Source organism: Cucurbita moschata, unplaced genomic scaffold (assembly GCF_002738365.1).
Source record: "Cucurbita moschata cultivar Rifu unplaced genomic scaffold, Cmos_1.0 Cmo_Scf00039, whole genome shotgun sequence".
Lineage (NCBI taxonomy): Eukaryota > Viridiplantae > Streptophyta > Magnoliopsida > Cucurbitales > Cucurbitaceae > Cucurbita > Cucurbita moschata.
In genome coordinates, this window is record NW_019268555.1 from 1,147,925 (window position 1) to 1,168,011 (window position 20,087).

The 20,087-nt window shown below is 39.7% G+C and overlaps 4 protein-coding genes across 8 annotated transcripts; 1 reads left to right on the top strand and 3 right to left on the bottom strand.

Moving 5' to 3' along the window:
* Nucleotides 1–143: 143 nt before the first annotated feature.
* LOC111432624 lies at nucleotides 144–2,709 on the bottom strand. 3 transcript variants are annotated; one of them, XM_023069567.1, is made up of 6 exons: nucleotides 2,673–2,709; nucleotides 2,047–2,626; nucleotides 1,500–1,718; nucleotides 913–1,008; nucleotides 619–720; nucleotides 144–535 (listed from the first exon to the last, which is right to left on the bottom strand). In XM_023069567.1, exons 2-6 carry the CDS (start codon nucleotides 2,590–2,592, stop codon nucleotides 329–331), a joined length of 1,170 nt encoding a protein of 389 aa, XP_022925335.1. In that variant the 5' UTR covers nucleotides 2,593–2,626; nucleotides 2,673–2,709; the 3' UTR covers nucleotides 144–328. The 3 variants fall into 3 exon arrangements, with proteins under 3 accessions (XP_022925335.1, XP_022925336.1, XP_022925334.1); XM_023069568.1 differs by having other exon boundaries at nucleotides 1,551–1,718; nucleotides 2,047–2,697; XM_023069566.1 differs by having other exon boundaries at nucleotides 2,047–2,697.
* A 5,862-nt stretch (nucleotides 2,710–8,571) lies between these two features.
* Nucleotides 8,572–12,444, bottom strand: LOC111432627. 3 transcript variants are annotated; one of them, XM_023069572.1, is made up of 5 exons: nucleotides 12,242–12,440; nucleotides 10,627–10,700; nucleotides 9,691–9,725; nucleotides 9,178–9,498; nucleotides 8,572–9,111 (listed from the first exon to the last, which is right to left on the bottom strand). In XM_023069572.1, the coding sequence occupies exons 1-4, from the start codon at nucleotides 12,369–12,371 to the stop codon at nucleotides 9,417–9,419; spliced, it is 321 nt and encodes a 106-aa protein (XP_022925340.1). In that variant the 5' UTR covers nucleotides 12,372–12,440; the 3' UTR covers nucleotides 8,572–9,111; nucleotides 9,178–9,416. The 3 variants fall into 3 exon arrangements, 2 of the variants coding, with proteins under 2 accessions (XP_022925340.1, XP_022925341.1); XR_002708661.1 differs by lacking the exons at nucleotides 8,572–9,111; nucleotides 9,178–9,498; nucleotides 9,691–9,725 and adding an exon at nucleotides 10,310–10,456 and having other exon boundaries at nucleotides 10,627–10,832; nucleotides 12,233–12,437; XM_023069573.1 differs by lacking the exons at nucleotides 8,572–9,111; nucleotides 9,178–9,498; nucleotides 9,691–9,725 and adding an exon at nucleotides 10,310–10,456 and having other exon boundaries at nucleotides 12,242–12,444.
* Nucleotides 8,810–9,413, top strand: LOC111432617 (the record flags this gene model as incomplete). Its single annotated transcript, XM_023069560.1, has 2 exons — nucleotides 8,810–9,120; nucleotides 9,205–9,413. Coding segments are annotated over exons 1-2 (465 nt in total), but the record flags the coding sequence as incomplete, so codon positions are not given.
* Nucleotides 12,445–15,281: 2,837 nt separating the features above from the next.
* LOC111432626 (oligopeptide transporter 3-like) lies at nucleotides 15,282–19,022 on the bottom strand. Its single transcript, XM_023069571.1, has 4 exons — nucleotides 18,409–19,022; nucleotides 17,715–18,284; nucleotides 17,023–17,278; nucleotides 15,282–16,249 (listed from the first exon to the last, which is right to left on the bottom strand). Exons 1-4 carry the CDS (start codon nucleotides 19,020–19,022, stop codon nucleotides 15,452–15,454), a joined length of 2,238 nt encoding a protein of 745 aa, XP_022925339.1. The 3' UTR covers nucleotides 15,282–15,451.
* Between the last annotated feature and the right edge of the window lie 1,065 nt (nucleotides 19,023–20,087).

Below are 20,087 nucleotides of genomic sequence, written 5' to 3' on the forward strand. Positions count from 1 at the left end.
TATCCTTCTAGCTGTTCATCCACTTGTTAGTGTCATCTTTAAAGAAAATATTAAGGTGTAAAGTAAAACACACAATCTTAATACTAATGGAACATTGACTCAGGCACACAGGCTACTGTGTAGATCTTAGCTTGAATGCAAAATAGTAACATTCTCAAAGAACGAGAACCATTTACTATTATTGATGAGCTTTTCAAATGTAGCATGTACACAATGGTATTACTCCCCCCTAAAGCTCTGTTGGTTCATACAGTGATAGTAGGTGACGGTAAAACAATTATGTAGAAGGATCAAGAATGTGAACTACAACTGGAAAAAAAAATGAGGTTCAGTAAAATTTATGCATAGGCTTTCCATACGTGTACTTGGCCTCGTCGGATCTTCGAGCTGTTTTTGTAGTCTTTGCTTTGTTGGAATTCTGTCTGCAATCAGAACTTTTGGACAATTTCCTGGAACATGATGTAAAACCAGATTCCATTCTGTTATGGGATAAAATTTCATCTCGCGGAGAATCATATCCCATTGCCTCAAAGTCCTGTAGGAATGAGTTCAATTAATTACATTACTGAATGAACACTCGTGAAGTGAGAAATTAATGGCAGAGATGGACAGTTATACCTTGGATTTAGTTGCATAATAGGGTGTTAGACAGGGATTCACATCCTTCAGCAAATAGTCATCTGGACGGCTAGGGGACGTTGGATCACAGGCACTGAACTCCTGAATTACATAAATGCTGGATGAGTGATTTGCATCTAGTTCATGAATTGACTGTTTAGGTAAGGCAAAGTCCTAGATGATTTTAATAATGAGGGCTCGCCTTGTTGTCTTTCTAATCTCTTATATTCAGGATTAATACATATCAACACTAAGAAGATGAACATGAGATCCAAGGATATCTTCAGTGCTTACTAAAGGGTTAGAAGCATCCTCGTGATCATATGTTGGTGTGTGAGGAGAACTGCTACCTTGTAACCAGCCCTTTCCTGAATACTTATCCGCCTTCACCTGCCCAAAATAAAATGCCAGTCGTTCTATTAGTTAAATCAATCAACTTGCCTTCGAGATAGCAGTGAATACCTATTCAATAAAAGCTAGTCGGTACCAGAAACATAACACGGAGTGTCCAAATTTCATTTGAGGCTGTGTTTTAAGCTGTAATTTCATAGTTCATATCAAAGAAATGAAAGCTTTCAAGGTCTAGACCTAAGTTGTGTCGAGGATTGTTGGGAGGGAGTCTCACATTGGCTAATTTAGGAAAATACATTTCCATTGGTACGAGGCCTTTTGGGGAAGCCCAAAGCAAAACCATGAGAGCTTATGCTCAAAGTGAACAATATCATACCATTATGAAGAGTCGTGATTCCTAACAAGTTGTGACATCTACTGTTTAAAGCATTAGGTTCAACTTAACATAGCGTCGAGTCGTGATTCCTAACAAGTTGTGACATCTACGGTTAAAAGCATTAGGTTCAACTTAACATAGCGTTCTTTCATACCTCGGCAAGGTCCTCTGCAAGGGAATAAAGCTGGCCAGTGAGAGTAGTGACCTGCTTTTGTAGAGTGGGGATGATTTGTTTGGCTTGCTTCAACTCTGAGTCCTGCTTTTCTAGGATGCCTTGAAGCTGAGAGTTCATAACATCTGGGAACAATATTGCATTCTTCAGTGACTTTATTTCTTCTCTTTGCTTCAAACATAAATCTTTCAACTTCTCAATCTGATAACAACAATTAGCAACAATGTTCTGTTAACGAACCATGTGTAGAAGATTACTACCCCATAATTCACAGCTCACAAATCTTTAAGAAGAATCCAACCATTTATAATATTCAAACCTCAGCATAAAATCAATCAGGTTGAAAAACATCCAAACTTCATAATGAAAACATCAAAATCTAGCTAAAGACATCAAAAAAATGCAACCACATCAAAGTTTCTTTAAAAAAAACTGAAAAAATTAACTAAAAGTGTATTGTTCTTACTAAGAAATGATCGAGTAGAATTGGAAGTTTAATGTAAAAAGTAGAGATAATCCTACTTCTGACCTCTCCATACTTCTCCTCCAGGACTAATTTGAGCTCAGTGATCTCCAGTTCTTGTTCCTTATTCAAACTCAAAAGCTCTCTTTCACTCCTCAGCACCATCGCCAATGTCCTTGTATTTCCTTTCACCTCCGTCAACGCCTTCACCTCCTTCTCCTTCTTCTCCACCATTCCCTTCCCAAACAGCTTCTTATGCAGCCCACCGAAGTTCGTTCCCTTCCTCGCCGTCTTCTTCAGATCCTCCGCAATCAAATCCGACGGAATCACCAACCCAGTCGCATGCTTCACCGTCTTCGGCTTCAAACCAGATCGCTTCTCCATGAATTTCTTCACCATCGCCGTCAAATTCTGATCCGACGGCTTCGTCTTAGCCCTAGGCAGATCAGCCGCCTTGCTCTTAACAATAGCGCGCGAAGACGACGAATCCGCCTTCATAGGAGACTTGAGCTTGAACTCAGAGGAAGAAGAAGGATCGGAGAAATGCGAGGAACCGGAAGACCGCACATCGTACGAACTGTAGCGCGAAGAAGGATTGATGACTTTCGCCATGGATGAAAAGCTCGAGACCTTGAAGAAGAAAGATATCAGTTGCACACGGAACTTGGAAGATACTAAGATTGTGCAGAGATTGATTCAGTGCATTTTTAGGGCTTTTTTTTTAATTGGAGAAGATGGAGCGAAGAGAAGGATATGAATTTGCTTCAGAGTTGACACGTGGCAGCTTCTGCAGCTCTGTGTTCGGCGTAGTCTGAATTCAAATAATCATAAAACTATATTGGCGGGAAAATGAACGGTGTCGTTTTTAATATCATTTCGAATTCAAAAAAATTAATAAGAAAGTCCAATTTTACAGCTGGAATTTTGAATAATTTTATTTTCTAAACGTGGAATTTAGTAGAATTATCTCAATTATTGGATATTGAATGTAACAGAATTATTGAAGTGTGAGATTTTAGAACTATTAATTGAGATATGGATATTTAATTTTTTTTTTCTCCTTTTCTAACCAATTTATTTCTAATAATTTAGTAGAAGAATGAACTTTAATGCAATCAATAAAAATAAATAAATAAAATGATCCTTTGTTCTTTCTTATCCAGTTCATTTTTAAATATAATTAAATTATTAATTATTAAGCGGTTTATTGGAGATGTTTTAGCTTCTATTCCTACTAACGTAATTTCTATTACCGATGGACAAATGTTCTTATCTGCAGAGCTATTCAATGCTAGAATCAGACATGCTATTAATGTGAGTATTTACGTCTCCAGAGTAGGATTACAATTAGAACCATAGCTTGTGAAGTAGAATTCCACAGCCTCAACGTCAACTTGCTCTCTCTTCTCTAGATCAACATGAACATACATAGTGCAATCAAAAGTTCTCAAGTGAGAGTACTTGGGTTCTTAGTTAAACTCCAAAGGTACTGACGACCCTTTATTGATCAAGCAGGCTGTTGTATTTACATCATCAGCCTAGAATGCCTTTGGCAATCCAAAATGAATCCTCATACTCCTTGCCCGCTCATTCAATATTTTGTTCATCCTTTCATTAACACCATTTTGTCTTACCTTATCAGGAAATGTCTTTGTTAACTTAATTTCTTCAGCGGCACAAAATACTTTGAATTCTGACTTGTCGTGCTCTCCTACATTGTCAGACCTCATACATTTGATATTCAAGCTGGTTTGATTTTTAACTTTAACTTTCCACTTCTTAAATGTGTCAAACACATCTGACTTGTGTTTTAGGAAATAAATCCTTACCTTCTTGCTGAAATCATTGATGAACATGACGTAACACTTTGATCCACCGAGTGATGGAATTATAGATGGTCTCCAAATGTCTGTATGAACCGTTTTCGATTGCACTTTTTTTAGTTCTTTGGCAGCCTTTGTGAAATTAACTCGTTTTTGTTTGTCCATAACATAGCTCACACAAGGACCCATATCAATAGATTTCAGATCTTCATTCATTTGACACTAATATGCCTAAGTTTATTGTGTCATACATTTGAATTGGGAGCACTCTCAGCAACAATTATAACGACCTTAGATTTCTACTTACCTAAAGTCGTTACCATCATCATAGCGTAATCCTTAATATGTGAAAATAACGTTTAAACTTCTTCATAAAACATAAACATTATCTTAAAATAATGTTATGGACTTACGTGTTCAAAAACATCTTTTAACACAATAAAATACTAAATAAATATTTAAATTAAAAACATTCTAATAGCCTAACTCTAAGAAAATAAATGTGACTACCCTATGCATGTGTCATGCTCTCGAGTTGCGATGTCATCGTCAGACGTACAGGGATGCTCTGCCTTTACCTGAAATAGAAGTAACATGTGGCTTGAGTATTTAAAGAAATACTCAATAAGTGACCCCACTATTGGGGTTGAATGCAAACACATGTAATTTCATGATTGAGACCTATCATAAAAGTTTATTTTCCTACAGCAGCTATCCTAATGGGAAATCGGGACGTGTACTTAATTTTCCTACACATGGTCCACATATGCGAGTATGGACCCACCATTCGGTTCGCACACCACTTGGGCCTCCTTTTTGGTTGGGTCTAGGTGATATGAATCCAACAACTGATCACTTCCATGTACCCGAACGAGCAATTACAAGAAGCAATACAAAGAAAATTCAAGAATCAAATCAAGAAAATAATGGAGTGGCTGATATTGGAAAGTGATTAGAAGACTTGTCATTGGTAGTTGAACTACCAATTAAAACAATTTATGAATGCCTTATTTTCTTCCATTTATATTTAATAGCATTTATTAATAGTTTGTATGAATGCCTTATTTTCCTTAATTTGTATTTAATAACATTTATTAGTGATTTGTGGTTGGTGGCTGAACTTTATTATGTTAGTAATATTCATGTTTAGATGAGTTATTGAATACAGACTTCATGTTTTCTTAATACCCTTTTGGTGTTATTCTTTTTCAAACCTTACTTTAGGTTTGATGTTTAAACCGATTCATTAAATTAGTTTTGATCAAGCTAATTTTGGAGTGAATTGTCTTGGTATCTAAGAGTGACCATCATAGATTCCAAGTTCGATCTAAGAGTCATTCATCTTCTAACCAGCTCTTGGTTGGAATCAATCCGTTAACTTAACTTTCTCTGTGAACGTTTTGCAAGGATTCTAAAAGGACCTCTAGCTTTGCAAAATCCAGCATTGTTGACGCTTATCACTAAGTGGACGTAGAGGACTTATGCGAGAATCATTTACTCCTAAAAAGTCCGTACTTAACTCATATGAGTATTATTACTCAAGCGATCTATGTGACAGGGCGTCTCACTGTGAGGAAAGACCTATGTTGGCCACATGAGATGAAACTACAAGGTTATTTTTGGTGAGGCAATAAAGACCGTGAGGTCTTGGCAAGGTCAGGATAACGTTGTATGAGAATCAAAGAGAGGGACATACCGAAGACTGCTTTCAAAAGTTGTCATGAGTAAGGAGAGATTACTGTTAAGTCCTTCAATCTGATCAACGCCTTACAGAGTTTTAGGTTTAGACTAACTAAATATTCATGAGACTTTCTCGACACTGTCATCATAGTCGTCTTTGACTATATACCAGCGCACACCAAGATGGAGTTCACTAAGAACACCGAAGGGGAGTTGTGATGGTGTTATAAGCTCACTAGTTGTACACCAAGTTCTCGAAGTGACGAGTTTGGTTGTTGGTAGTGGCATTCTCTAGTCATGTGGTATCAAGTTCAGGGATCAAAGGAGCGGGATAAGCGTGGATAAAGAGTATAGAGACAACCTTCCAATATTTGAGGTACTTATATAGTATCTAGTCATTGTAACACATACATGCTAAGAGGCATGAAACAATTCAGTAGAAAAGCTAACTTGAAGTACTACCAAGTCACTAAACTAGACCCAAGAATTAGGTAACCTTCCTAGAACTGAAATAGGATGTGAAGATAGTCGATAATGTTAACGCCAAAGTTGGTTAGTACAAAGATGATGAAGATGGACAACTTCATTGCAGATCTCAAGTACGAGATCTAGGGATTGAGATAACCTAGGCCTCCTCAGTCTATGTAGAAGTACATGTGATGCTAGGAAGATGGACATGTGCACTTGGATTAAAACCTTAGAACCTATGTAACCGTTAACACACTGTGATAGATGGTTATGCCCTAGTAGTGACCTTTAGATCCAGGGAGGGCGAAACATCACAAGCGAGAGGCAAGTATCTTTAGGAGCACCCTTAGAGTTGGAAACATGTATATGGACAGAGAACTCGAGGAAGTGTTCACAAGAGGACTATGAGGTTTGATATGTCTTTAATGTCCATAGAGTGTAGTGAGTGAATGTCCGAGTCATGGGTTAGTTGAGTTATTGTCGAGACAATGTAGTAACTTGGGTAAGGAAAGTGGACAAGAGAATGTCAAACTTTTGAGATTTTATTGAGGGCCTTAATGACAGAATTTCAAGATGAAGTAGAAGAGAAAAATTCTTAGAAAAATCCCGAGAATTCAAGAAAAATAGAAAACTAAATAGTGAAAAATTGGAAAAATTGTTAAAATCAACCCGAGGGGTAAATCGACCCTTTGCCTAATTATTGGTCTGCATTAGTCCTAATTAGATAAAATGAAATGGAGGTTTATGGTTCTCGAGAGAAAGTTAGAGAGAGAGTCAAAATCCGATCCAAATAGTCATTTAGAGTCAAAATTTTGTCGGAGTTTCTTTAGAAGACTTGCTCAATAGGTTGAGAGTAACTATCATGCGCTTTTGAATCGCTCAATTCCGAGTTCTTTATTTCGTTTTCATTGAATTCAGAACTTTTTTTTTTTTGAAATTAAGATCTAAATATTTAGTATGTTCATATTGGAGGGATTTCACACAAGTTTTTTTTTTTTTTTTAATGAAGTCAAAGTTGATTCTGACGGGAAGGCGGTGTTTCGGGGAACGTCAAGAATTTGCAAGATTGTAAGTTTAACAATTTTAGATCAACTTTGGACTCAATTATTGGGTGTTGTGATTGGAAAAAAATTATGAGAAAAATATGTTCGTAAAGATGGATTCATTTACAACTTCGGTGAAAATCGTGTTGATCCGAGTTATGAGCAAATATTTATAAAAATGTTAAGAAAATAGGTTGAAACGTGCAAATTCACCATAATCTAAAAAAATTTTGCGCAAGTCACATTGGCTGTTGGACATGCGTCGCACAGCCAAGTAGGAAGCACGTGTTAGTCGGCCCTGGACACATGTTAATGAACGACTAGAGCAGCCGTCATTTCGCCAGTGGAGGCACGTCATCCAGGTCCAAGTTCAAACCGCCAACCTGCACTCGACCGACAATCCAACCCAACGAACTGCGTTCAACTCGAATGATGTCTCACAACTCCACACGTGCCATGTGTTGTCTCCGCATAATTTTGAGGGTAAGTTGCGTCTACCAGGCTCGAAGTGTAAACCTGCCTGCGTGTGGTGGTGCGCAAGTCAAGTGTGCATGGAGACACATGAGATCTCTATTTCATGTCCGTTCAATGCTCGTTTCTTAGTTTTCATCTCAATTTCAATACTAACTTTAATTTTGCTTCAACTATGACCAATCAAAGAAATTTTGAGAATTTTGGAGTTCCTAACACATTGTAAAACCAGCTCGGAAAGACACGCGTCATCCAAATAAGTAACTACACAGATTCTAAAAAGTAATACTGGTAGGAATCGTTAGAACGTATTAGCATGCAAGTATTCCTTACGGCAAGTAGTTAGACAATGCATAATAAAGTGAACCTAACCCACAAGTAAACATCAACTTCCACGGCCTAACACACGCATGTAGGTGACCCAGATGCATGTCGCATAATAAGAAGCTACGTTTGTCTACTAGTTTTTGGACGGGTTGAGGCATTCGTGGCCCTAGACTATGCCTTTGTGTGGTTGGGGGCGTTCACGGTTTGATTGATTCACGATGTCAAATATAGATTCTCTATTCAATTTCGTCTCAACATAACTTCTTCATTTGAGCTTTGATTCTAGTAATTCAAAAAAAGTTGAAAATCATTATTCCAAATTCTACGCTGTAGACACTTCAAAACACTATAATTATTAGTAATTAAGAACAGGTTTGTTATCATTAAAATATCAATTAATGGCCAAACAGCCCACCGTTCAAGACAACGACTAAGAGGAAAAAAATCTCCAAAGAAACAAAGAAATTGAGTAATTGATTTGGCTTGTGATATATATATCATGTAGTTGAAGTAGCTTTGAAATTTTGGATGTGGGTAGGGAACCTTGTGTGTGCTCTTCCACCATATATCTTTGTCTTAAACCTTGGTTCACCAACTTCACAATTTTGCTCTCTAGAGACAAACTATGAAGGATATTGACCTACTTCATCAACTTCCCCATCCAATTCCCAACTTCTTCATATACATATGACTGAAAAGACCCTTTTGCCCCTTCCCCAATCTTCCCTTTTCCCAATATTGTTTTCCTACCAATAACACTACCAAGTGGGTCAAAGATGTATGAATCAAATACTATCTTAATGGAGCAGCCTTCTGGTCAAATTCACATAAAATAGAACCCATCTTTTTCATCTGGTAAAAGCCTACCCCTAAGAGGGGAAGATGGTCAAAATCCAACACATAAAGTAACCAATGTCAAACCCAGAAAGGGTATTTCGGTAACTTCGACATGTCGAGAAAATGGAAGATGTCTCGTTCTAAATAGATTATATAAACCAAGGAATATGCATCTAATATGGTGTCAGATTGATTTGTGTGATCATATTAGTTTCCTAAAGCCTAAAGAAAGAAGATGCTGACCGGAGTTTGCAGCTTCTACCATTGTTTCTTCTTCTTCTTCTTCCTCCTTTTTGCCGATGGATTTCTGATGGTAGTCGAATCTGCGGAACATGTGACCCCATTATCCGATCTGTTGAGTCGAGACGAATGGAGGCAGACAGCAGGATATGGCGAGGAGAGACTGTCCACGGTTTTGGTCACAGGCTCTCTTCTTTGTGAAGCTTGTTTGCATGGTGATGAACCGCAAGTTCATGCATGGCCTGTAAAAGGTACTATAATTGCAGCTAGCCTTTAAGAAAAACTATGAGATCAAGCTTGGTTTTTACCTTTCTGATGAATATCAATCACTGCAGGTGCCATGGTGGGTGTGAGGTGCCACAAAAACAGCAAATCTTCTGATTGGGTACGTGGAATCACAGATGAATTTGGAGACTTCATTATTGATATTCCATCCCGTTTTCATGCAACACAGAGCTTTGAAAAGGTCTGTTCCATCAAGATTCTTCGCACACCAAAGAACATACGCTGTCGACCTGCTCATTTTGCAGGTCGCAAACAGCTGCAATTATCGTCGTTTGGAGGAGGCATCCGCACGTATACTTCTGGTATCCTCAGGTTGCAGCACCAAAAATCTCAACCCCTGCAAGCTTGTAAAAATAAGGGAATTGATGATCAACAGACCTTATGGTAGGCCATAATATACGGCTCATGTAGATGGCGCTGAAGTCACAACGATGAGTTATTGGTTTGTAGTTAAAATGATAAATGGAGCTTGCAGAAATATGTATTGTTAGTGTATAAACACATATGTTTATGTAATACAGCAATTTATTTCATACCATATATGGCAGAAGTGTCGACTGCAACGAGTCTCCTGTACAACGGCACAGCAAGTAAGCTTATCAGCATTTTCATCTGGTATTTCAATGGAGAAATCTTGTTCGAATGCCATTACAAGCTCTATAGTGAGATCCTACATCGGGTGGGGAGGAGAACGAAACAACCTTTATAAGGGTGTGGAAACCTCTCCCTAGCAAACGCGTTTTAAAAACCTTGAGGGAAAGCCCGAAAGGGAAAGTCCAAAGAAGATAGTATTTGCTAGCGGTAGGCCTAGACCGTTACAAATGGTATTAGAGTCAGACATCGGGCGATGTGCCAACGAGGAGGCTGTTCCCTGAAAGGAGGTAGACACGAGGCGGTGTGCAGTAAGGACGCTGGGCCCTGAAGGGGAGGTGGATTTGATGGTGGTCCCACATCGATTGGAGAAAGAAACGAGTGCTAGCGAGGACGCTGGGCCCTGAAGAGGGTGGATTTAGTGGTGGTCCCACATCAATTGGAGAAAGGAACAAGTGCCAGTGAGGATACTGAGCCCTGAATGGGGGTGGATTGTGAGATCCCACATCGGTTGGGGAAGAGAACGAAACACTCTTTATAAGGGTGTGGAAATCTCTCCCTAGCATACTCGTTTTAAAAACCTTGAGGGGAAGTCCAAAAGAGAAAGCCCAAAGAGGTCAATATCTGCTAATGGTGGGCCTAGGCCGTTACATCCACCCTGTCCAAACTGTCCAGACTTAAGTCTTTCTGGAAATCAGCCGTTTCAGTAACCTGCTCGGCTCAACACAACATCCAACGTTGAGAAATGCCTTTATTTCAGCAAATATATTGTATTGAACTTAATAGGATATGATAATTAGGAAGGAATCTACAAACTCCTGACATGACAAGTGATATAAAAATACAAAGATGAGATGATGGGGTGACCATGGACTAATTACCTTACAGGCAACGACTCTATCGAATTTCTTAACCAATCCAATCACCCGATCAACTATTTCGTCAGAACTTGAACCTGTTTATGAACACAGATGGTGAGTTAGTTTCTCCATTACATTCTCATCCTTCATCAACAACTGTGTTGTAGGTCCTCTGATCTTTACGTGCTTCAGAATTGAATTTCTGATGTTTTGCACGTTTACAGTAGCTGAAATGAACAGGCACCATCATCAGTCCAGGTAACAAATAATTGAATCATAGATATGCATATAAACAAACCCATCGAAGGCTGGAATGTGAAATGTCCCTGGTGTGTGGAGGGAGTTGAACAAAGAAATATACACGTGCATTTCGAGTTATCAAGACCTAACTTTTCTAAAACATGGAACTTCAAGAATTACTGAAATAGATAAACATACCAGAGTCCTTGAAGGGAAATACAGATTTGCCCATTGAAAATAATATGTAGTAACTTTCGAAGGGTCACATAGAATTGGAAGAAATGGAAGTGGTTTTGTTGTACAAAAAGCCTAATCATCGTTCTTTACAAATGATCACTAATCAAATCTGTGAGATCACCAATGGTCATGTAGTTCTTTTAATTTCTTCTAATACAATAATTTCTTATAATACATTTGTATTATATTTTATCCTTGTCTTGTATAACGACTCAAGCTCACTGCTAGCACATATTGTCTTCTTTGGGCTTTTTCTTTCGATCTTCCGCTCAAGGTTTTTAAAACGCATCTTAAAACCTTGAGGGGAAGTCCATAAGGGAAAGCCCAAAGAGGACAATATTTGCTAACAGTAGGTTTAGGCTGTTGCAAATGGTATCAGAGCCAGACACCGGGCGATATGCCAGCGAGAACGCTAAGCATGGTGTGCCAGTGAGAATGTTGAGCCTCGAAGGAGGTGGACACCAGGTAATGTGATAGTGAGGAGCTGGACCCTAAAGGGGTGGATTGTGAGATCCCACATTGGTTAGAGAGGGGAACAAAACATTTCTTATAAGGGTGTGGAAACCTCTCCCTAGTAGAGGCGTTTTAAAAACCGTGAGGCTGACAGCGACATGTAACAAGCCAAAGCGGACAATATGTACCAGCAATGAATTTGGGGCTCAAGGCATTTTTAAAGTCTAAAGGCCAAGTTTAGAGATCTGCAAATTTGATAATATCAACTCCAGCAGAGGATTAGAGTTTTTAATGATCCAGCATTCAGAAACATTCCACTTGGAGGCTTAGACCCAAACCTAGAACTGAACTCCCAAGTCCCATCTAAGACTCCAACCCCTATTACCACCGAAGCCGCCTGTTGGTATATTCATAGAACCATCATTCAAATTCAAATGATCTAATCTGTTTTCCAAGGACAAAATGCGAAACACATTCCCCAAACAAACAAAGCATCTAAAAGTAGAACTAAGAGCCCAGGATTCGTTCAACCCCCTCACCTTTGATCCTCACAAACCAACGAATTTTTACCCAAAATCGTGGGGAAATTGGCATATTAGCAAACTAGAATACGACGCAGATGTAAAATTAGCAAGGAAAAGCAAGAACGAGGAAAATTGCAACAAAAGTAAAGCATAAAAAGAGAAAAAGGCGAAACCTCATTTACCGACGAGAGTTGCAGCTACTGTAATGTGAACTGGTAGACATATTCGGAGCGTCGCGCCCGCCGAATTGCTGGAAAGAGAAGCTGAAGTATGAACTGCGATTGTGATACCGTCGTGAATTCGAGAGAACATTGTGATACCGTCGTCAATTCGGTTTTACTTTAATTTTGGACTTTTTCTAATGTTTTCTTTTAAAAATAAAATGACTAATATAACCTAATTTACTAAATTAACTTCGCCCCTTACCCGATTTGGCTCGATTTTGATATTTTCGAATCTTTTTGAGGCTGATTGATCTGGCTCGGGTCTAATAGGTTCCAACCCTTTTCTACCACCTTCGGCTCTCTCGAAGGCACTTTTGACAATTTTGACCATATTTAAATTATTTTAAGACGTAGAATTCTAAATTATGATGGTGGGACTACTAAGTAGATTTAAGTTAGCATCAAACGAGCATAGTGACTTACGCCAACCAAGTAATAAGTTTTACTGTTGGTTTGGATGGATTACTTGTTTGTTGCATGAACGATGTGTGCTCTAGGGCTCTTGCACATGTCTTATTTTATGATCGTATGATATGTATTATGTTATGATATATGTTATGTCGTATACAAGTTATGCTATGATGTCAAATATACTATGCTATGTCATGAAACTATTTTATGATATCTCTATTATTTGATGCATGTACCTCTATATACCATGCCATGTAAATTATGTTAATACTAACTACTTAGGGGGACGGGGACATTAAAAAACTATGTATATTAATCATGCATATATGTATGTCTCATAAGGACGCTCTGTCAAGGAAAAGAATGGAGGTATGACTAGCATCATGAATATATATCATGATTTAATGTGGTGGGATCTCGTACATTTTGTATGTCATGTGCATCGAAATACTTCTTGGTGAGTTTATGTACATGTGCATGGGCTGTGTGGGGAGAAGTACTCCAATCCAACCCTTTTCGGACTGAAAAGTATAACCCAAGGCCATGTCGTGATACTGTTATAAAAGAATAGGTCTCGCCATAATTGCTTACGTATGCATTTCCCGACTCCAACAATGAGGTTACTTACTGAGTATTTCTTAAAATACTCTAGCACGTACTACTCTTATTGTAAGTAAATGCAAGGCACCTTATATGGGTGACATCGTCGCCGTGGAGGCCATGAAACCAAGCATTATGTTTAAACTTAATGTTATTTCGTTTTCTGCCATTTCATTGATGTTTACTATTAATTGAAACGAATTTGACGAACGTTTGAATCCATAATATCGTTTATGAAATGTTTTTATACTTTTTTGAAATATAATAGACATGGGGAACTGATATGATTTCGTTAAGAATTAAAATAAGGCATTAAATAAGAGAGAAAGAATCCTACCTCGTAGAACTAGTACAAACATCCTTGATGTGTTCCACCAACGTAGAAATTCCTTTCAATATCTTTCTTGGTATGACTCTAACGCTAATAAAATAACTTGTGGAAGACTTTTGGAAGAATGGAACAACGTCAACTTAGAAGTTGTAGGTAAGCATTTACGGCTCACTCCTAGGTTATATTGACTTTCCCTTTTGGGTTTTCCCTCGAGGTTGTTAAAATGTGTCTATTAGAACGAAAGAAGTTTCCTCTTCAACTGATGTGGGGTCTCACAATCGACCTCCTCTGGGGCCCAACATCCGCGTTGGCACTCGTTCCTCTCTCCAATCGATGTGGGATCTCACAATTCGCCCCATTCGGGGCCATCATCCTCGCTAGCACACTGTCCGGTGTCCACCCCCCTTCGGTGCTCAACGTCCTTCAAGACTCAGTATCCATTCAAATTTTATTTTAATTTTTAATATATCAAAATACGATAAATATTTGTTGTAATAGCCCATCACTAGCATTTCTTTTGGGTTTTTTCTTTCGAACTTCTTCTCAAGGTTTTTAAAACGTGTCTGCTACGGAGAGGTTTCCACACTCTTATAAAGAATGTTTCGTTCCCCACTCCAATCGATGTGAGATCTCACAATCCATCCCCTTCGGGGCCTAGTATCCTCATTGGCACACCGCCCAGTATCCACCCCCTTTCGATGCTCAACGTCCTCGTTGGCACACCGCCCGATGTCCACCCCCCTTCAATGCTCAACATCCTCACTAGCCCACTGTCCGATTTTTGGCTCCAATACTATTTGTAACAGCCCAAGTCCACCGTTATTAGATATTATCCTCTCTAAACTTTTCCTTTTGAGCTTCCCCTCACGGATTTTAAAACGCATTTGCTATGAGAGGTTTTCACACATTATAAAAAATGTTTCGTTCCCTTCTCCGACGTAGGTGGGATCTCCAATTTTTTCTTCCAAAATATTAATTTGAATACTTCAAACTAAATATATATTTTTCTCCTATATATTTAACCTATCAAATATATTAAATAACTTATCTTCGAATGTTGGGTGAACTAACATAGAGATCTCAGTGACCTACCGCTTCAATGTTGTAATATTAATTAACTAAACTCTTTAATTAATTAATTTTCAATTATTAATCACTTCACTATAAACTTATAATTTAATTCTTATGCATTGTAGGTAGGATAAGTTGCATTTGTGGATGTGATCATTACAAGCAAGTTGATTTTTCGTGAGTTATTTGTAATTACAACTAAGTCAATATTATCACATATTTCACCGTAAATACATTGATTCTCTAATGAACAATTTGTTTATGATCCAAATGATCCAACCATAAACTAAGTCCCTCTTGGGCTAGTGACATGGTCATTGTTCAAGCCTTGACTCTTTGCCACGGGTCTCTTATCTTTGATTGAACACAGTAAACTCACGAACCTTCTTTCACTCACCAAGTTTAGGCTACAAGAAATCGTGGCATGAGAGACGAATGAACGATGAAGAAATGAAGACGTGGGCTTGATGATCGGAGAAAGGGAAGGGGTGTGGTTGGTGTGTAAGACAAGTGCATGACAAGAGTGTCAATCAAATTCTTTGTTAGTAGTGTCATCCTCCCTATTGGTTATAATGGGCAGGTTGCCCCTCCGAGCTACGTTCTATTAGGCTATAGATTATAGAGAAATTCCACAATCAAACTGCTAGTACCACATAAACTCGAACAAACAACCAAAGAACCACGAAGAATATGAAGAACTCACTCAGTGTTCAGCTCTCAAACATATTTGTTATCATCAAACAGTTTGGTGGCTGCTAGAACACCGGACATCCTTTCACGGCAATCCCAGGAGCAGTAGGACACTTCGCCAAAGGGCAATGGTCCGGTTGTGATCCCCACCACCTCAAGTGATGCCCCTCATTCTGCACTGCAAAGAAAAGCAGCACGCCCATGAAAGCCGTCCCAGCATCAAGCGCAGCCGACAGCACGTAGTTATACTTCTGCCACCACCGCCTCTTGTATCGGAACACAAAGTAATTGAAAACCGTTCCAGTTATGAGCCAGCTCGCTATGTTCGTAGGAGTTGCCGGTGGCATCCCTGCAAAGCCATACGATATAACCGGTACGTTTACCAGCGGAATCCATTTCTTTTCTGGGAACACTTTGCTCAATGCCCAAATGGGCACTGGAAGAACCGCTCCAACGAGGAATAGCCACACCAGGTTGCGATACAACCCACCAGGTCCAAACAATCGCTTTGGTCCGATTAGTCCCCATATCACTGAAGCATCAAATGTTACTCTGTATTTTGGACATGTCCATGGGCTATCAGGGTGGAGTGCATCCACGTCGCAGATGTTCTCTATACCGTCCAGCATCCACCATGCAACGCCTAGGTTGACCGTCCCGGCGACTAGAGTCCCGACTAACTGGGCTGTGTACATGCATCGTGGTGGGATTTTCATATAATGCCCAAGTTTAAGATCGGATAAGAAAGACAGAGCATGAACTGTGCTGATCCTTCCATAGATCTTGAAGAGTAGATTTGCTATTGGCTTTCCGGGAAGAATGTAACCAATGATGAATTGTGCTATGATATCATATCCGGGTTGCTGCATAAGATTTCGTATGGATTTGTAAGTCTTTTGTTTTGGAATATGTTCAAGAAAACCCAAAACAAAATCACGAGAGCTTATGCTCGAAGTGGACAATATTGTACTATTGTGGAGATTTGTGATTCCTGACATGGTATTAGAGTCACACCCTTAATTTCTCCATGTTAATAAAATACTCAAGTGTCGAACAAAGAAATTGCTAGCCTCGAAGGTGTAGTTAAAAGTGACTCATGTGTCGAACAAAGAGTGTACTTTGTTCGAGAGTTTCAGAGAAATGAGTTGAGCCTCGATTAAGAGGAGGCTATTCGAGGGCTTTATGGAGGCCTTAGGAAAGGCTCGAACAAAGGGTGTATTTTGTTCGAGGGTTCTAGAGGAAGGAGTCAAAGCCTCGATTAAGAGGAGGCTGTTCGAGAGTTCCATAAGCCGTAGGGAAGGCTCTATAGTGTACTTTGTTTGAGGGGAGGATTGTTGAGGACTGTTGGGAGGGATTTGAGGGCTCTAGAGAAAGGAGTTGAGCCTCGATTAAGAGAAAGTTGTTTGAGGGCTTCATAAGTCTCAAGAAAGGCTCTATAGTGTACTTTGTTGGAGGGGAGGATGGTTGGGAGGGAGTCCCACGTTGGCAAATTTAAGGAACGATCATGGGTTTATACGTGTCTTCATTGGTATGAAGCCTTTTGGACAGTTCAAAGCAAAGTCACGAGAGTTTATGCTCAAGTAGACAATATCATACTACTGTGAGTGTGAGAGTTGTTATTCCTAACGAAAGTTACCTGGTTAGTGGTTGCTTGAATGACCCCAATCGGGAGGGTGACAATCCAAGCCATGGCAAAGGCAAATAGCATCCCCCACCACGGTAGTTGCACGTCCTCTTTCCACACAAACGACATCAAAAGAGACAGTGCAATGCTTCCGAACAGTAAGATCAAGAACCACCATTCTGGCACCTGTTTGTATCTTTGCATCAGCTTTGCATGGATGTCTAATTTTGCACTCTTGATTGCTGCCCTGCTTTGCTTCCATATCTCCCTACCCATTAAAGTAACAATGGGTTAAGAATCACGAATCACTCTACGATGGTACGATATTATACACTTTGAGCATAGACTCAAAGTAACTTTGCTATGGGGAGACCTCATTTTATAAAGGAAAGCCTCTAAATTAGCCCCTGCGAGACACACCCTTTATTCGAAACTTGAGTCACTCTTGACTACACATTCAAAGCTCACAACTTTTTCGTTTGACATTTGAAGATTCTATTAACATGGCTAAGTTAAAAACATGATGATATTATCCACCTTGAACCTAAGTTCACCTATAGACTTATAATCATTTCTTAAATTAGCCGACGTTGACGGTCTCCCAACCATCTTCAACACAACCATCACTTCAAGAACTCAACCAAATTCAAATATAATGTTGGCAGTAGAAGGAAAGTGAGAAAAGAGACAAAAACAGAGCATACCGGCCATTGAACAGAGCAACATGGGTGAGAGTGGCAGTGAACCTGGCGAAACCAGATCCAATGGAGAGAGCAAAAAGAGGGCTAAGATAGAGCTTCCCGTAGCTATCATAAGCAGCAACATTGAGATCAAAATCCGCCGTCAAAATCTTGGTCGTGTCGTATTTCTGACCGGTTCTTGTGAAGAGCTGATTTGAGAAGATGGGAAATTTCCGGGCATCGAAGGTGTTGAACTTCCAATAGCAAACAGGGACGATGATATAAATGAACATCACAAACCCTACACCCACATTCAGAATCGAGAACCATGGCGACACGAGCGGGCTTCCATGATAGGCTGAAATGCCGGCCCAATCGAAGGTGAAAGCTCCAAGTCCAAGCCCACTTTGGCTCGACCCAATTTGCTGAGCCGTGATGCTGTGAGGCCAAACCCAACAAACCCACGAGAAGAATGATAAGATTTGAAACAAGTAACCTGGAAAAACGTAGTAGACAAAGCTTCCTCCCATGGCGATTAAGAAGAATTTCATCCTTGTCATCCCTTTTGATTTGTCCTCCCTCTCATGAAGGGCTCTAAAACAGGGGAAGTACAAAAAACAGAGCAAACCAGAGTTAGCGCATAATATCATTATCCACAGACCAATTTAACAGAGACTTGATCGAGCTTCAAGTCTGTACAAAGATGAAGAAATCGTACCTAAACAGAGAAACCTGAGCCAAATTTGCAGGCCACCACATTTCAACAGGATCGACCAAGTACCTTCGGAGCATACCAGCCCATCCATATCCCAAAACTTGGGTAGTTAAGACGATGAGAAGGGCCAAGAGGAAACTCAAGCTCTGTTTATAATAAGCCTTCATGACAGTAATGGCGCCGATGGAATAGGCGTCGCCGCCGCCATAGGAGATGCCACAGTTAGCAAAAATGGTGATAATAACATGCTCCTTCATGTTGAAAGGGCCAGGGTTGAGACTGAACTTCCAGTGAAAAAAATGGAAGTCTCTGTTTGGAAGAGTGGAGGCCATGAAGCGGCCAATTGGGAGAACAGAGATCTGCATAAGAATGGCGGAGATGGCGAGTGGTTGAGAGCGGTAAGTGAAGAAAGTGTTGAGAAAAATAAGAATGCAACAAGAAGTCAGCCCCAAAACCCATGAACGAAAAGTCATCACTGGAAGAGATGGGTCGTCAGTCTCCGGCACCACCAGAGCCACCTCCTCCACCGAGCAACGATCCTCAGACGGTGGAGAACCGCCGTCATTGGACTTGTCTGCGGGGGTGGAATCTGGGTGGAACGGGGTTTTGAAGGACATTGAAAGAGCGTTAAAGAGGGAAAACAGAGGAGGCTCTGTTTTTGGTGTTGGAAAACTGAAGCAGGGGAGTTTTAAGGAGCAGAGAGTGGGAAGTGAAATGTGTGCGATGAAGTGTTAGAATATTTATAAGGGAATTTTGGATTTTTCTCCACCCCTAAACTTTTTCTTTTTTTTATTAAGTACGTTACTTACCATCGTCAACCTCACGATTTTAAAATGCGTTTATTTGGGAGAGGTTTCTACACCTTTATAAAGAATGTTTCGTTCTCCTCTCCACTCGATGTAGGATCTCACAATCCACCCCGCTTAGAAGCCCAGCGCCTCACTGGCACACTACTCAGTGTCTGACTCTAACACCATTGGTAACCACTCAAGCCCATCGCTGGTTATGTATTGCTATTAGTTTCATAGTTCTAAAACGCGTCTACTACAGAGAGGTTTCCACACCCTTATAAAGAATGTTTCATTCCCCTCTCCATTCAAAGTAGGATCTCACAATCCACCCCTTTTGGGGTTCCAGCGTCCGGTGCTTGGGCTGTTGAACCAAAGTGGACAAAATATCTACTAGTACTAAGCTTAGACGGTTACAAATAATATTATAGCCAGATTTTGGGCGGTGTCAAATAAATGGTGTGAGAACCTCTCCGTATCAAACATGTTTTAAAACTGCGAGGTTAACGACGATATGTAATTATCCAAAATGGACAATATCTATCTAGCGATGCGCTTGAGTTGTTACATAGAAGTTCAGTAATTTTCCATAGAATAGTAGCTCGTGGTTCGACACCATATTACTATTCTTGTTAGGTTCCATACCATATGGGTACTCTTTCCGCCTTTTTCCTTTCTCGGTCTAAATTAATTACAACTAAATCACCGATGGAAGTGACGTGGTTGGAATATTGAAAAGTTGAGGCACTTTTCGAGATTTGGAAATAAAAAATATGAATAAAATTGATGCCAAAAACATAACGTTTTATCAAGTTCAAATGGCCTCAAGAATGAAGAACCTCCAAAAGTAGGAACATATCTTTGGTGCAACCGAGCTCCCATTTTGTAATCAAC

Excerpts from the sequence above, each read along its gene's own strand:
- LOC111432624 (XM_023069567.1), bottom strand. The coding sequence starts at position 2,592 with ATGGCGAAAGTCATCAATCCTTCTTCGCGCTACAGTTCGTACGATGTG. Across the intron at positions 1,719-2,046 it reads TGGAGGAGAAGTATGGAGAG|ATTGAGAAGTTGAAAGATTT; the intron begins GTCAGAAGTAGG and ends TGTTGTTATCAG. Across the intron at positions 536-618 it reads ATTATGCAACTAAATCCAAG|GACTTTGAGGCAATGGGATA; the intron begins GTATAACTGTCC and ends TCATTCCTACAG.
- LOC111432627 (XM_023069572.1), bottom strand. The coding sequence starts at position 12,371 with ATGTTCTCTCGAATTCACGACGGTATCACAATCGCAGTTCATACTTCA. Across the intron at positions 10,701-12,241 it reads AGTAGCTGCAACTCTCGTCG|GTTCAAGTTCTGACGAAATA; the intron begins GTAAATGAGGTT and ends GTTCATAAACAG. Across the intron at positions 9,726-10,626 it reads ATAGAGTCGTTGCCTGTAAG|GAGACTCGTTGCAGTCGACA; the intron begins GTAATTAGTCCA and ends GCCGTTGTACAG.
- LOC111432626 (XM_023069571.1), bottom strand. The coding sequence starts at position 19,022 with ATGTCCTTCAAAACCCCGTTCCACCCAGATTCCACCCCCGCAGACAAG. Across the intron at positions 18,285-18,408 it reads GCTCAGGTTTCTCTGTTTAG|AGCCCTTCATGAGAGGGAGG; the intron begins GTACGATTTCTT and ends CCCCTGTTTTAG. Across the intron at positions 16,250-17,022 it reads TTCAAGCAACCACTAACCAG|CAACCCGGATATGATATCAT; the intron begins GTAACTTTCGTT and ends AATCTTATGCAG.